Here is a 14,028-nt window from a genome sequence, read left to right on the forward strand (position 1 = left end):
AAGACTGGTAACTTGGAAACACATTTACATGAGAGCAGAGCTCTACAGAAAACTGAGACTTGGCCACAATCTCTAAAATAACCACATGGGGAAAAGAGCACTGTTTATCAATACAGAGTTTTCCCCAGGGGAAGCCTTTGGTGGTTTTGTTTACAAAACAAAAAACATCCTGGTAGGGAGTTTTTTGTTTGTTTCTAGTTCAACCCATGGGAATGAAACCGTTGTTCCTCATGATTTCAGTTATGTGATATTTTTTGACAGTTTGTAGCTTTTTAAAGAATTCACAAGTTTTTCTTCATGCTGGGAGTTTCTTAAATCTAGAAAAGACTGCAGAAGCTGTTGACATCTTAAATGGCGTAAACTACTTGAAGTGAGGTCAGTGTATTTGCAGAGGACAGTCTGGAAAATCTTCGAGAAGTAACTACACGCTGGAAAATACAATTTATTGACTGTTGTATTTATTTATTTATTTTTGGAGTTTCCTGATGTTAATTTTTTTTTTGCTTTACAATGTTGTATTGATTTTGCCGTACGTCAACGTGAATCCGCCACAGGTGTACACATATTCCCAATCCTGAACCCCCCTCCCGCCTCCCTTTATGTTATATTTAGATCCATTTGTTAAAAAATGATCAGTAAGGTCCTGAAGTGGCAAGAGTATAAATCTCTTTAATGGTCTGCCTCCTGTTGAAGCAAGGTAGAATCAGTTCTAAGCTAATTATTTGAACATTTGGACAGGTTTGTTTCTATATGTGAGAGAATGAGTTTTCTGTTGGTCAGATTCTTTTTTAGTATCTTGGTACCAGCCCTGTGGACCAGACATAATTCAGATGCTCTGCCTTCAGGGACACTGGAAAGATTAGAGAATCACAGTTTTCATTTTGAGGCTCGTGGAGAACATGCCCTTTGTCGTTAGTGAGAGAGCTTGTCCATCATTTGTTGAAAGTCTCCTTGTGGTCATCAGAAAACAGTTAGTGACCACTTAATGTGCAAAGTGTATTAACTGGAGACTTTGGGATTTTGATGCAACTATTTCTGTCCTTTAATTTAGGATGGTTTTGATTACAAGAGACAGAGTACCTTAATACGACTGGCTTAAAGAATAGAGGGAAACTAATTTTTGTTACATAACAGGATACCCAGTACTTGGGTGACAGTTTCAGGAGCCCTGATTTCCTCTTCCTGGTCTGTGTGCTCAGCATGTTGGCCCTGCCCTAGGCAGGGGTGTTTGAGAGTCACAGGGTAGCTGAGTAGTCTCAGGTGTCACGTCCAGATATTGGAATAATAACCCGAGGAAGAGGAGGTGGCCTTATCGTGTGTGAAGAGCAGGATAAGTTCGCAGAGAACCTATGGCCAATTTCCCCTCATCTCATTGGGAAAAAGAGTCACATGCTTTTTCCTAAGTCAGTTCATAAGAAATGAAGTAATGTTCAGGATTCTCGCTGAGTTTAAATGGAGTTTCATGTTCCCTTGAGGTTTGGCTCAAGAATGTGAGCAACACTTGAACAGTGTTGTTCGATGTACATGAACAACATTGGGACTCTGTTAGGAAAGGAGTAGCGGAGCTAGACGCCATCATCCATAGCTCACAGCCCACAGGTTTTTCAGTGGGCCTTGGTGGACCCCAGACGTCAAGAACAACCTCTGGTTGTTTATCAGAATGAGTCAGAGCTTTTGCTAGAAATTTGAGGACTGTGCAGAAGGCGAGGCAAGCCCAAGCCCTTCACCTCCATCAGCATATCCCACAGAGTTGGCAGCAGGCATGTCTTCATGAGGAAAATTGAAGTTTCTTACTTGTAAGTCATTACAAGGCTCTACACCTTGTAGACCAGTGGGTATGTCCACTTTTTCAGGTTCCCAGGTTATTTAAAAAGGAATGCCAAAAGAGAGCTATAGAAACATGGTATATTTTACATGTTTACTTCCAAGAAAGTAGTTCAGACCCAGAAACAGTACCATGACTTTATGTAGACATCCTGTGGAAACAAAACATCAGAAGTCCAGATCTGATTGGACTTTCGGTCCTGTGGAGGCTGTGGAGGATCCCAGAAGAGACTGCAGCATGTTGAACTCAGAGTCCAGGGGAATGGCCCTAATGCCTAACTCCTCTGGGGCGCTTGGCACTGTTGACCCCCTCTCCTAAACCAGGTACCCACTGACACTGGCTAGATAGCACAGCACCTTCTTGGTATCCCATCTGCAATCAGAGGCCATCCCAGGGTGAAGGGGAGGAGGCAGGGCGGGAAGCACTTGGCATTGCTACCTGAAGTCTCCTGCCACAGGGGCACCTCCAGGAACCCTGAGGGGAGCCTTCTGCAGTTGATTCGTGTCCTAAGCACTGCCACTCTCCTTTCATATTTTGTTTTCATACAGTTGTGCTTTTACTCACTGTGGTCCTCTTCCTCGGATTATTTAATTCATTTTAACAAGCTTTTCTTTTTTTGGGTGAGCACTGCACTATGCCAGGAACTGCCTTGAACCTGAGATGGAGTTAATAAGAGAGAATGGTTTGGTGATGGTGACAGATGACAAAATAGACGACAGGACAGTGAATGTATTGCTGCTGTAGAGTTGGCACAGGCTGCCACAGGAGATGCAGAGGTGTGCACCAAGCTCTTGGTTGAAGAGCATGGAGTCTGAGCCGTGTCCTGAAGGAGAGCCTAAAATGAATGTCTTTAAAGGGATGTTGATCCGTTTGGGGGAGTGGGAATGGGGTTGGTAACACATAGTTTCCTGGGCAGCTTTGGAGTAAAGAAAATTTTACATTTTGCAGCAGTGTTATTACATAGCTGATTTTGCCTCCCTGGTAGCTCAGAAAGTGAAGAATTCACCTCCAATGCGGGAGACCTGGCTTCGATCCCTGGGTCAGGAAGATCCCCTGGAGGGGAGGGCGTGGCAACCCACCTTAGTATCTTGCTGGCAGAATCCCCATGGACAGAGGAGCCTGGCAGGCTATAGTCCATGGGGTCACAAAGAGTCAGACACGACTAGCGACTAAGCACAGCCCAGCACAGCTCATTTTGCCCGTAATCAGGAGGTTCAGAAAAACTAATAGTTTATCTCTTACAGGTACAGCCGTATTTCTGCTCTATATTTTTCTTTTAGTCTTGATCTTTCACATGTTGTCTTGCCTACTATGTTCCTTTTTAAGTTTTAAAATGTTTATTGAAGTATAATTGATTTACAGTACCATGTTAATTTCTCTTGTACAGCCAAGTGACTCAGTTATATGTGCTATTTTTCATTTTCTTTTCCATTATGGTTTATCACAGGGTATTGGGTATAGTTCCCTGAGCTGTACAGTAAGAGGTTGTGTATCCATCCCGTATATAATAGTTTGCCTCTGTTGATCCCAAACTCACTACCCTTCGCTCTACCACCTGCCTGCCTACTACATTCCTAATTTAAAAGATGTATTCATTATTAAGTGTTGCACTATAGTAACTTTCTTGAGAGAAAACTTACATTAAAAGGAGGTTATTTAAGTACAAAGAGCTTTTCCGTGTCCCGCTGTTTGTGTAGAATCAAACAGGAAGGGAAGCTCTGTGGTGCTTGGCATGGTCATAAGTTGATGGCCATAGATTTAAAGTAGAAGAACTATGAAGTCTGAATTCCTTTTGGGGAAAACAAAACCTTTTTATGCTTCTGCAACTCAGGAGGGAATGGCTTTCCCTGCCAGGTCCTTGACACCTTAAGCAGAAAAGTTGGGAATCTCATGTGACCTGATTTCGGAGGCAAAACCCTTTCTTCGAGTCAGGGAGAGACCCTTAACAGTCCTGGATGTTGTGAGAAATCCAAACAGAATGGTACAGAAGATGGGTGGAGGCGACCAGCGTTGCACCGTTCAGCAGAGATCGGCCCAGCTGATCTCTCGGGAGCACATAGCAGGGAGCGAGACACAACCCCTGTTCTTCCTCAGGAGCAGGTATTCTGAGAGCTCCAGAGAAACTAGCTTGCCGGGTGTTTTGATTCCGTCTTTGCTCTCTTCCCTCTGTTAGGAGAGAAGAATAAGCTGAGCAGACTCTGACCGTCGGTTTTCAGCCCACCAGGACCCTCTGCGCAGCTCTCCTTTCGTGGCTCATGTGCCACATCCTCTGCCCTCAGTGTGCAGCTGGCCCCCAACGCAATGTGTGTTTGTCAAACCATGGAAGTGGGGCAGTATGGCAAGAACGCGAGTCGGGCCGGAGACCGGGGAGTCCTCCTGGAGCCCTTCATCCACCAGGTGGGCGGACACAGCAGCATGATGCGCTACGACGACCACACTGTGTGCAAGCCCCTCATCTCCCGGGAGCAGCGCTTCTACGAGTCCCTCCCTCCCGAGATGAAGGAGTTCACCCCTGAGTACAAAGGTCAGTCCCCGGCCAGCTGGGAGAGAGCAGCAGCTATAGGCCCTCAGCCCAGTTTTCCTTGTTCTGTCGGCCACGTGATACGATTGTAGGTCTGTGTTGTCTCCGTGCGGCTAAGTCACTTTGTTAAGCAAAATTTGAAAGCATCAGCGAGGTCTTTATTGCTTGAAAACTGAGTCCATTGATAGGTAAACCCGAGAAGAATTCACAGCATTAAGTCCCATTGGCGAAGAGCATGCTGTTGTCTAGGAGGTTTCCCTGTTGGCTGGGATGATCTAGGAGAGAAAGGGCAGCCCTTCTCTGCTCCCAGAGAAGGAATTGGATGCTCTCCAGGCTCAGGGGATGAGGTAGCTGGTGAGGAGGTGCTGTGGAGCTTTGTGTGTGTATATGCTGGGGGTGAATGGATAGTAAGAAATTTAGAGAAGGACTGGAGCCTGGAGGTCCTAACTTTTAAAGGAAAAATAATCTGCTTTATAATGTAACTTGATAGGCTAGAACCCCATGAATGTATACCAGAATTTAAGTCACTTTGTTTTAAAATCTGATTTTTGTCACTGCGTGTATACATTTTTATTGACCCTCATGTATAAGTTGAGGCTTCCCAGGAGGCACTAGTGGTAAAGAACCTGCATGCCAATACAGGATACATAAGAGATGCAGGTTTGATCCCTGGGTTGGGAAGATCCTCTGGAGGAGGGCACGGCAACCCAGTCCAGTATTCTTGCCTGAAGAATCCCATGGACAGAGGAGCTTGGCGGGCTATGGTCCATAGGGTCGCAAAGAGTGAGACACGACTGAAGCGACTTAGTACGCGTCCGTGCACGTATAAATTACGTTTTCTGTGTTCTTTTTATTTTGGCCATGCTGCATGGCTTGTGGGATCTTAGTTCCCTGACCAGGGTTTGAATCCAGGCCGCTGCAGTGAAAGCATTGAGCTAACCAGTGGACTGCTGGGACAGTCCCTGTGTTTTGTTTTTTTACCTTTTCCAAAGCAGTGTGAATTCAGTCATGTTTGCACCATGCTTTACTTGGGAGATCCTCGATTTAGGAAAAACAGTCCATATTGGTATTGGCTTTTGTTTCCTTAACCCTTTTATTGTTGTGAAATATACATAACATATAGCAGAGTTTACCATTTTTAAGTGTTTAATTTAGTGGCATTAAATACATTCACTATGCTGTATACCATTACCATTATCTATTTCTGGAACTTTTACATCACCTCAAACAAAATCTCCGTACCCATTAAATAGTTCATTTCCCCTCACCTGGTACCCTCTAATCTGCTTTCTGTCTATAAATTTGCCCATTTTAGATATTTCATGCAAGTGAAATCATGTAATGTTTGCTCTTTTGGATTTGGCTTATTTCATTTAGCATAATGTTTTCAAGGTTCATCATGTGTCAGAACTTCATTTGTTTTTACGGCTGAATACTGTTCCATTGTAAATATATGCTGTGTTTTATTTATCTGTTCATCTGTTGATGGATACCTGAGTTGTTTCCACCTTTTGGCTATTAAGAATAATGTTTCTGTAAGTATTACCTTACAAACACCTTCTTGAGTCCCTGATTTCAGTTCTTTTGGGTATATACGTAGGAGTGGAATTGCTGGATCATATGGTGATTTTGTGTTTAGCGTTTCTGAAGAACTGTCAAACTGGTTTCCCTATTAGCCTACCATTTGACATTCTTATCAGCAATGTTTCTTTTTCTCCCCATCCTTACAAACCATTATTTTCCATTAAAAATAATAGCAACAACTTTGTAGCCACCCAAGTGGGTGTGAAGTGGTATCCCATCATTAGGATACCTGTTTTCTTAATGACTGATGAATGAGGTTGATGTGCCGTTGGCTATTTGTGTGTCTTCTCTGGAGCAGTGTCTATTCAAGTCCTTTTGTGCAGTTTTGAATCGGTTAGTTTGTTACTGTTTTCAGAACAGAATCAGAAGCATATTGAATTTGGAAGAGTAAATACTCTTAACGCTGCAAAACGAGAGAGAAGCGAGAATCAAACACACTGCCGACTCTAAGTGGCTAAGAAACAAGTTACAAATGCTTTATAAATGTAGCTTCAGCCACCCACCCATCCACACTCAATACATCATGGCCAAATCTTTTGCTATAAAAATGCCAAAACCAGAAAAAAAAACTACAGTCCCTGTTAGCTCATGGAGTCCTCTTCTGATGCTAAGGGAAGAAAAAAATCCTTTAAAATGAAGTGGAACCCCAGGCTGCAGAGAAATGTTTTCTAAATCACAACCACCAGAATTTGGACTAATTAGAATCTCAGGGTGCCACCCAGGGAAGGATCGTCAGTCATACATTGGTTCGGTTTTCCTTCCAAGCAATTCTCAGCTTGGGGAACAGAAGTCTAAAACCCATAGCAAGTCTTTAGTATCTGCTTGATTTTCTTTCCTCAGGGTGCATTTTCACTAGGGAAGAGTAAATACACTTTCTCAAAAATACAATTAAATTGAAACCGATCTCTTCTTTTTTTTAAGTCAAATGAAGTCCCAAGAAAATGGAAGATATGGTGGGTTCGATTCATGTATTTCCAAGACTGATACCTTAGGGTTTTTACTTTTTTCTTGGCTGCTCTGAGGGCATGGAGGAGCTTAGTTCTCTGACTAGGGATCAAACCCATGTTTCCTTCAGTGGAAACACAGTCTTAACCACTAGACCACCAGAGAAGTCCTTTACTTTTTATTTTGAAATGTAAAATTACAGAAAAGTTGCAAAAGTAACGGAGGTCCTCTGATGCTCCCATGATGCCAGTGTACCGAGCAAAGCCCTGTCACTGTGCAGCTCACCTCTCCGTGGAGATGCCCGTACTGGCTTTCCTGTGTGCATGGCAAGACCATCAGCCCTGGGTGAGATTCAGGAAGCGTCTTCAACCTCTTGAGTTCTGCCAGGATGATGGTTTATTTTTACTTTTTCCACCAAGATGATATTTGAAAATATCTGTGTGAATGGAAAGCTGCAGTTGATGGTTCTCTCCAAGATGATTCAGATGCCAGAATTGGATTTGGATGTAACCAACTAATCCAAGCTGATGAACCCACTGCTTCAGCTTCCAGTACAGTGGGCTGAAATTCAGTGTTTGGAAGGGATTACAGGGCACTGAAAGACATCTTGATCAACACAAACTCAGCTTCATCCCTCCCCTCCTCGCCCCTCCCCTCCCCACCCATCCCCTCCCCATCCCTCCCCTCCTCACCCCTCCCCTCTCCATCCCTCCCTTCCTCATCCCTCCCCTCCCCATCCCTTCCCTCCTCATCTCTCCCTCCTCATCCCTCCCATCCTCCCCTCCCCTCTTCACCCCTCCCCTCTCCATCCCTCCCCTCCCCATCCCTCCCTCCTCATCCCTCCCCTCCCCATCCCTCCTCTCCCCATCCCTCCCCTCCTCATTCCTCCCCTCTCCATCCCTCCCCTCTCCATCCCTCCCTCCTCATCCCTCCCCTCCTCATCCCTCCCTTCTCCATCCCTCCCTCCTTATCCCTCCCCTCCCCATTCCTCCCCTCTCCATCCCTCCCCTCCTCATCCTTCCCCTCTCCATCCCTCCCTCCTCATCCCTCCCCTCCCCATCCCTCCTCTCCCCATCCCTCCCCTCCTCATTCCTCCCCTCTCCATCCCTCCCCTCTCCATCCCTCCCTCCTCATCCCTCCCCTCCCCATCCTTCCCCTCCTCATTCCTCCCCTCTCCATCCCTCCCTTCCCCTTCCCTCTCCTCCCCTCCCCTCTCCTGCTTGTGTTGTACTGGCTGCTCTGTGACAGCTATAGGGTCCTAATTAATGAGTTTCATATGGACAGATACCTTGGGACTCTCTGGATATCCTGCTTCATAGCATACTAGGTTTCCAATTGATCAGTGGTTCTTTCCTGTGATAATTACTAAGTTGCAGAGTGAGGGACAGGGAGGCCTGGCATGCTGCAGTCCATGGGGTAGCAAAGAGTCAGACATGACTTAGCGACTGAACAACAGCATAATTGCATACCTAGTGATGACAGCCTTTCCATCATTTCTTCTATACTTAGTAGTTAAAATAAATTACAATTCTATATGGAAGAATTGTCCCTCCTCCCCCATTAATCTATCAGTGTGGACGTATGTATTTTATTCCTCAAATTATTCTAGATTTGGTCACTGGGACTCCTTAACATTAGCTCTTGTGTATTTTTGACATACATCATTTTTGGCTATTTCATTACTTTCAGTTACCACGAGATATTCCAGGCTCATCTTGTATTTTTTTGTGCCCTGATTCAGGAACCAGATTTTGCACCAAGCTTTTCTTCCAAGCTTTTCTTCCTTGTATCGTATGAATGATAGTTAGAAAAAACAAGATCTTGGTGCTGGATGTTCTGATTGCCACTGGAGTGGCTTTGCTTTCAGGCCCTTTCAACACAGAGGTTTAGAAAATGCATATATTAATTCTAACCCACAGTCACATACACATTTCTTTATTGCCAGAACCACAGGTGTTTTTAAAACTCAGCTAAGGAAAATGCCAGTAATATTCTATATTTTGGCAGTAGGTTTGAAGAGGGATTTTCGTTTATTTAATGTGACCAGCTGTAGTCATCAAGTGTTACTGCTTGCAGTGCTAAATGCCTTGTATCGTTTTTCAAAACCTTGCCTCATTCATTTATCAAGTATTTATTGAGCACCTACTGGATGCCAGGCCCTGTGCTCATTAGTGTAGAAGACGAAAAAGACCCATATCTTCATGGAGCCTACATGCTAATGTGAGAAAGAATAAATTCTAGACAAAACAATTCTAGATTGTGTTAAGTACTTTGAGTAAAATAAATAAGGTTCTGTAATTGACGGTACTAAAGCTTCCAAACCAGAGCCCTTGATATAGGATGACTGGGGAAGGAGTGTCTGGGGAGACTTAAAGGACTGAAGAATGAGGAACAGCTGTGGGCAAAGGACAATGGACAGAATATTCCAAGCTTCCAAGGATAAGCAAAAACCCTGAGGTAAAAAACAACAATGGACAAAACTTCAGTGCTCTAAGAAACTACTCTAGCTCTTTTTTGCCAATTAAGAGTTAAGAAGCAACCCTATTCATGTGTGGTCAAAGGACTTGAATACACATTTCTCCAGAGAAGACACACAGATGACCAACAAACATGGAAAGACAATCAGCATCACTAGTCATTAGAGAAATGCAAATCAAAACCACAAGAGAGACTTCTCTCACCCAGTGAATGGCTGTTAAAAGGAAGAAGAGAAGTGTGGCAAAGATAAGGAGAAATAGGAACACTGCTGGTAAGAATGTCAAATAGAATAGACACTGTAGAAAACAGTTTGACAGTTCTTCAAAAACGTTAAAACACAGAAATTGCCAGCAATTCCATGCCTAGATATATACCCCAAAGAATTGAAAACAGGAACTCAGATACATATAAAGTAATACTCACTGAAGCATTATTCATAATAGCCAAAATGTGGAAGCAACCCAAGCATCCTATCAACAGATGAACTGGTAAACAAAATCCATTTACATAACAGATAAAGGGCATACATTTACAGTGGAATAGTATTCAGCCATAAAAACAAATGAAGTTCTGACACATGCCACAATGTGGGTGAACATTGAAAACGTTATGCTAAGTGAAAGAAAGAAGCCAAACCCAAAAGGATGAACAGTACATGATTTCCACAGTGATTCAGTATACAAAATATGTCTGTTCTTTTTAATATTTTTTCCATTATGATTTATCACAGGAAATTGAATACAGTTCCCTGTGCTATACAGTGGGACCTCGTTGTTTATTATGTATATATAATGCTTTGCATTTGCACATCCCAGATTCTCAGTCTGTTCCTGCCCGCCCCCCCCCCCCCCCCCCGCAAGTCTCTTCTCTGTCTGTGAGTTTCCGTTTCATAGGATAGATCAGCTCATTTGGGTCGTGTTTTAGATTGCACACATCAGTGAGCCCATATGGTGTCTGTCTTTGCGTTTCTTACGTCACTCAGTATGACGATCTCTAGGTCCATCCGCGTCGCTGCAGATAGCACTAGGTCATTCTTTTCTGTGGCCGAGTAGTATTCTATTGTATGTACATACCACATCTTTATCCATTAATCTTTCGATGGCCATTTAGATTGTTTTCATGTCTTGGCTATTGTGAACAGTGCTGTTATGAACTTAGGAGTGCATGTATCTTTTCAATTATTGTTTTGTCCAGATACATGCCCAGGAGGGGGATTGCTGTTATCATATGGCAACTCTAGGTTTTAAGGAACCTCCATACTGTTCTTCATAGTGGCTGTACCAATTTACATTTTCAGCAACAGTGTGGAAGGGTTCCCTTTCCTCCACACCCTCTCCAGCATATATGATTTATAGATTTTTTTTCATGATTGGCCATGAGTCACGTGTGAGGAAGTATCTCCTTGTAATTTTGATTTGCATTTCTCTAATAATTAGCCATGTTGAGTACCTTTTCTGTTGACCATCTGTTTCAAGTATCTATTCTTGATACAGTAACAATAACAAAACTCTCAGCAAATTAGGGATGGAAGGAAAGTTCCTCAAACCTGATAGAAGGCATCTATGAAGAACCTACAGCTAGCTTCATACTCAGTGATAAGACAGTCGCTTCAGCCCCTAAGATTGAGGTACGAGATAAGAATGTCCGTGTCTCCATTTCTAGTTGACAGTTAACTTGGAGGTTCTGGCCAGTACAGGTAAGCAGGAAAGTAATAAAAGGCATTCCGATTGGGAAGGAAGAAGTAAAGCTGTCTTTATTTGCAGACAACATAGAATTCTGTCTTCAGCTAAACTATCTATGCATCACTTGTTGGAGTAGGATTCCCACAAAGAACTCAGAAAATTGACATCCTGAACCCTCTTTTGTTAGGAATTTACTTGAAGATGTATTCCACTCAGATTAGGAGGAAGCCAAGAGAACGGGGGGAAAGGAGAGGATCGTAGAAGGGACAGCTCTGACTCTGGTCAGCTCCAGCACGGAGCTCCGTGGCAGGCCTGGAGAACACTCCACGTCAGAGCGTGAGGGGGAGCCCACGAAACAAACAATAGTGTAGGCCGGGGGCGTTCAGGCTTGAACAGAACTGAAGCTCTGCAAAGACAAAGGGGAGAAGTTACGGAGGTGGAAGCCTGTGGGAGAGGCCAGCAGGGTACGGTTGTGAAGCCCACTGAAGTGAGGTGTGCATTTAAGCAATGTAAGAAAAGAATCCATTACACGCTGATGGTTCAGCGGTTTTTTCCCTCCTAAAAGAGACCAGGGTTTAAGAGCAGTGTCCTCCTGGAGAAGGAAATGGGCCAAAGGAAAGGATGTTCTTCGTCTGGCATACTGACATATTCTTAAAGGCTTGTCACCGATTGTCAGATCATAATGCCGATTTTGCCCACCAAGAGTGTAAAACGAGACATGTAGCTGATAGTAGGTTGGATTATGGAAATCAGATGAAGGGCAGCCTGGACCTTTTTAACAACCAAAGAAACTCATTGAGTTAGATTTCTAGGTGCTGTGTTTCAGCTCCTTTGGTAATGATCCAGAAGAAACCAAGGACAAGCTGTTTGATAAAAATGGACACAACAAACTTGCATGAGTATTGTATGGAAAATAGCTGTTTCCACTTCGGAATGCTGGTGCTTTGCTGAGGCCGAAGTTCTGCCTGGTGAGCCTAGACTAGCCTGATCCTCAGTGTAGAGACATGTTTTGAGGGCTGTCTTGGAGGAGTCTTGATGGCTCTCTTGATGACGCTGTCAGGCAGAAGGAAACCGGATCTAGAGGAGGACAGAGGAGATGACAGCAGTGTAGAGCAGTTCCGTAAGTGGAGGTTAAATGATGTTGGTGTGGATATGTCACTGGGAAGGTGTAGTTCTTTTGAGTGGCACAGAAGGCAATAGTTGAAAGCAAGAGAGTTAGATAAGAGGATGGGAAATAAAAATGAATTTATCCAAAATCAAAGGTGAATGGTGGACTGAAGATGAGGAATGAGTGGTGAAGTATGTTCTGGAAAGATGCCTGCCACTCATTGTTCCTACAGTGGCTTCAGGGCAGGTGATGACTGTGTGTGGAGGGCCGGCAAAGGCCAGCAATCTGTGCTGAATGGACCGGCTGCCTCTTTTTTCCCAACAGGAGTGGTATCCGTCTGTTTCGAGGGGGACAGTGATGGTTACATCAACTTGGTGGCCTACCCGTACGTGGAGAGTGAGACCGTGGAGCCGGATGACACACCGGAGCGAGAGCAGCCTCGGCGCAAGCACTCCCGCCGGAGCCTGCACCGGTCGGGCAGTGGCAGTGACCACAAGGAGGAGAAAGCCAGCCTGCCCCTCGAAACCTCGGAGAGGTAAGCGGGTGGTGAGCAGGGCTGGCAGTTCACGTCTGGTGCTGTGAGCACAGATACTCAGAGTATCTCCAGCATCCTGATGCATCATAGGGAAGCGGGCTCAAGGTGGAGGGACGATGGCTGATGTTTGCAGGTTCACCCATCGTGCCACCTGCCGCCCGCATGTTCTGTTGCCCCAGTGAGTCCCGCTTCTGAGTTTGGCTGTACTGGTCGAGAGAGAGAATGGAGTTCTCTCAGCTCTTTGGAAGCAAGAACATGCTGCTGTTTTCTTCCAGCTTTGTTATGTCTTGCATTCCCAAGGCAGAGGTGGAGAGGCACTGGCCCACGGTGAGGTCCCAGCTGCTTTCTCCCCTGCAGGATCGCAGAGCCCAGAGGCAGTGAGTGCAGCCAGGCCCATGCTCTTTAAGGGTTTTGGAGTCAGATCTCTGAGACTCTGATATCACCGTTAACCCTTGCCCTGCATCTAAAATTCAGTTTATTGAATTGGAATTTGAATTTTCTTACAGATAGGAAAAATAATTATTTTTCTTGATACATCATGCAAAAATTATGAACCCCCACAAGCGTGGCCAGTCAAAAGGATAGACAATGAAAGTTTTGTTGAGGTTATGGAGAAACTGGAACCCTCCTATGTTGCTGATGGGAATGTAAAATAGTAAAATAGCTGCCATTCTGGAAGACAATGTAGGCAGTTTTTCAAAAGTTAAATGCAGCAACTGCACTCCTAGGTATATGCCCAAGAGAACTGAAGGAAAATAGTCACGTGTAAACTGTGTACGCAAATATTTATAGCAGTGTGATTCCTAATAGCCCCAAACTGGAAACAGCCTGAAAGTCTATCAGTTGATGAATGGATGAATTAAATGTGGTGTCGGATATCACTCAGCAGCGAGAAGGAATGGAATACTGATACAGGCTGCACTGTGAATGAGCCTTGAAAACATGTGTGAAGTGGAAGAAGCCAATCATACAAAACCACGTGCTGTATGGCTCCATTTACTTAAAATGTTCAGAATCGGTGAATCCACATCTTTTCTGTCCGAGAGACAGGAAGTAGGTCAGTGAATGCCAGGGGTTGAGGGGGTAGGGCTGATGAGAAGTCGCTACTGCTAATGGTGACAAGATTTGTTTTGTGGGTGATGAAAATTTATGAAAATTAGATAGTGGTGATGTTTTCTAACCTTGTGACTATACTTTAAAAAACTACTGAATTGTAAAATAAAACTAATGTAAACAAAAAATAATGTGAGCTTTTTGAACCAAAGTGAAATCAAAATTGTATGATTAAATTACTTTGTACATACTTAATCTCACTCAAAAATAAGTTTCAGTGAGGGAATCCATGGCAGT

At 44.1% G+C, this 14,028-nt stretch overlaps 1 protein-coding gene across 5 annotated transcripts in view; it reads left to right on the plus strand.

Annotated features, from left to right (window-relative positions):
* IP6K1 (inositol hexakisphosphate kinase 1) overlaps window positions 1–14,028 on the plus strand; it is a 36,982-nt gene that overhangs the window by 16,137 nt on the left and 6,817 nt on the right. For 4 of the 5 annotated variants that reach the window (XM_069562350.1, XM_069562351.1, XM_069562348.1 and 1 more), the window contains exons 2-3: window positions 3,999–4,349; window positions 12,468–12,678. In XM_069562350.1, coding sequence (XP_069418451.1) covers window positions 4,127–4,349; window positions 12,468–12,678 — 434 coding nt within the window. In that variant the 5' untranslated portion in view covers window positions 3,999–4,126. The remainder of the gene's footprint in view (window positions 1–3,998; window positions 4,350–12,467; window positions 12,679–14,028) is intronic. The other variant, XM_069562352.1, reaches the window with a different exon arrangement.

The sequence above is a fragment of the Ovis canadensis genome, chromosome 19 (genome assembly GCF_042477335.2).
Source record: "Ovis canadensis isolate MfBH-ARS-UI-01 breed Bighorn chromosome 19, ARS-UI_OviCan_v2, whole genome shotgun sequence".
In the NCBI taxonomy this organism is placed as follows: Eukaryota; Metazoa; Chordata; class Mammalia; order Artiodactyla; family Bovidae; genus Ovis; species Ovis canadensis.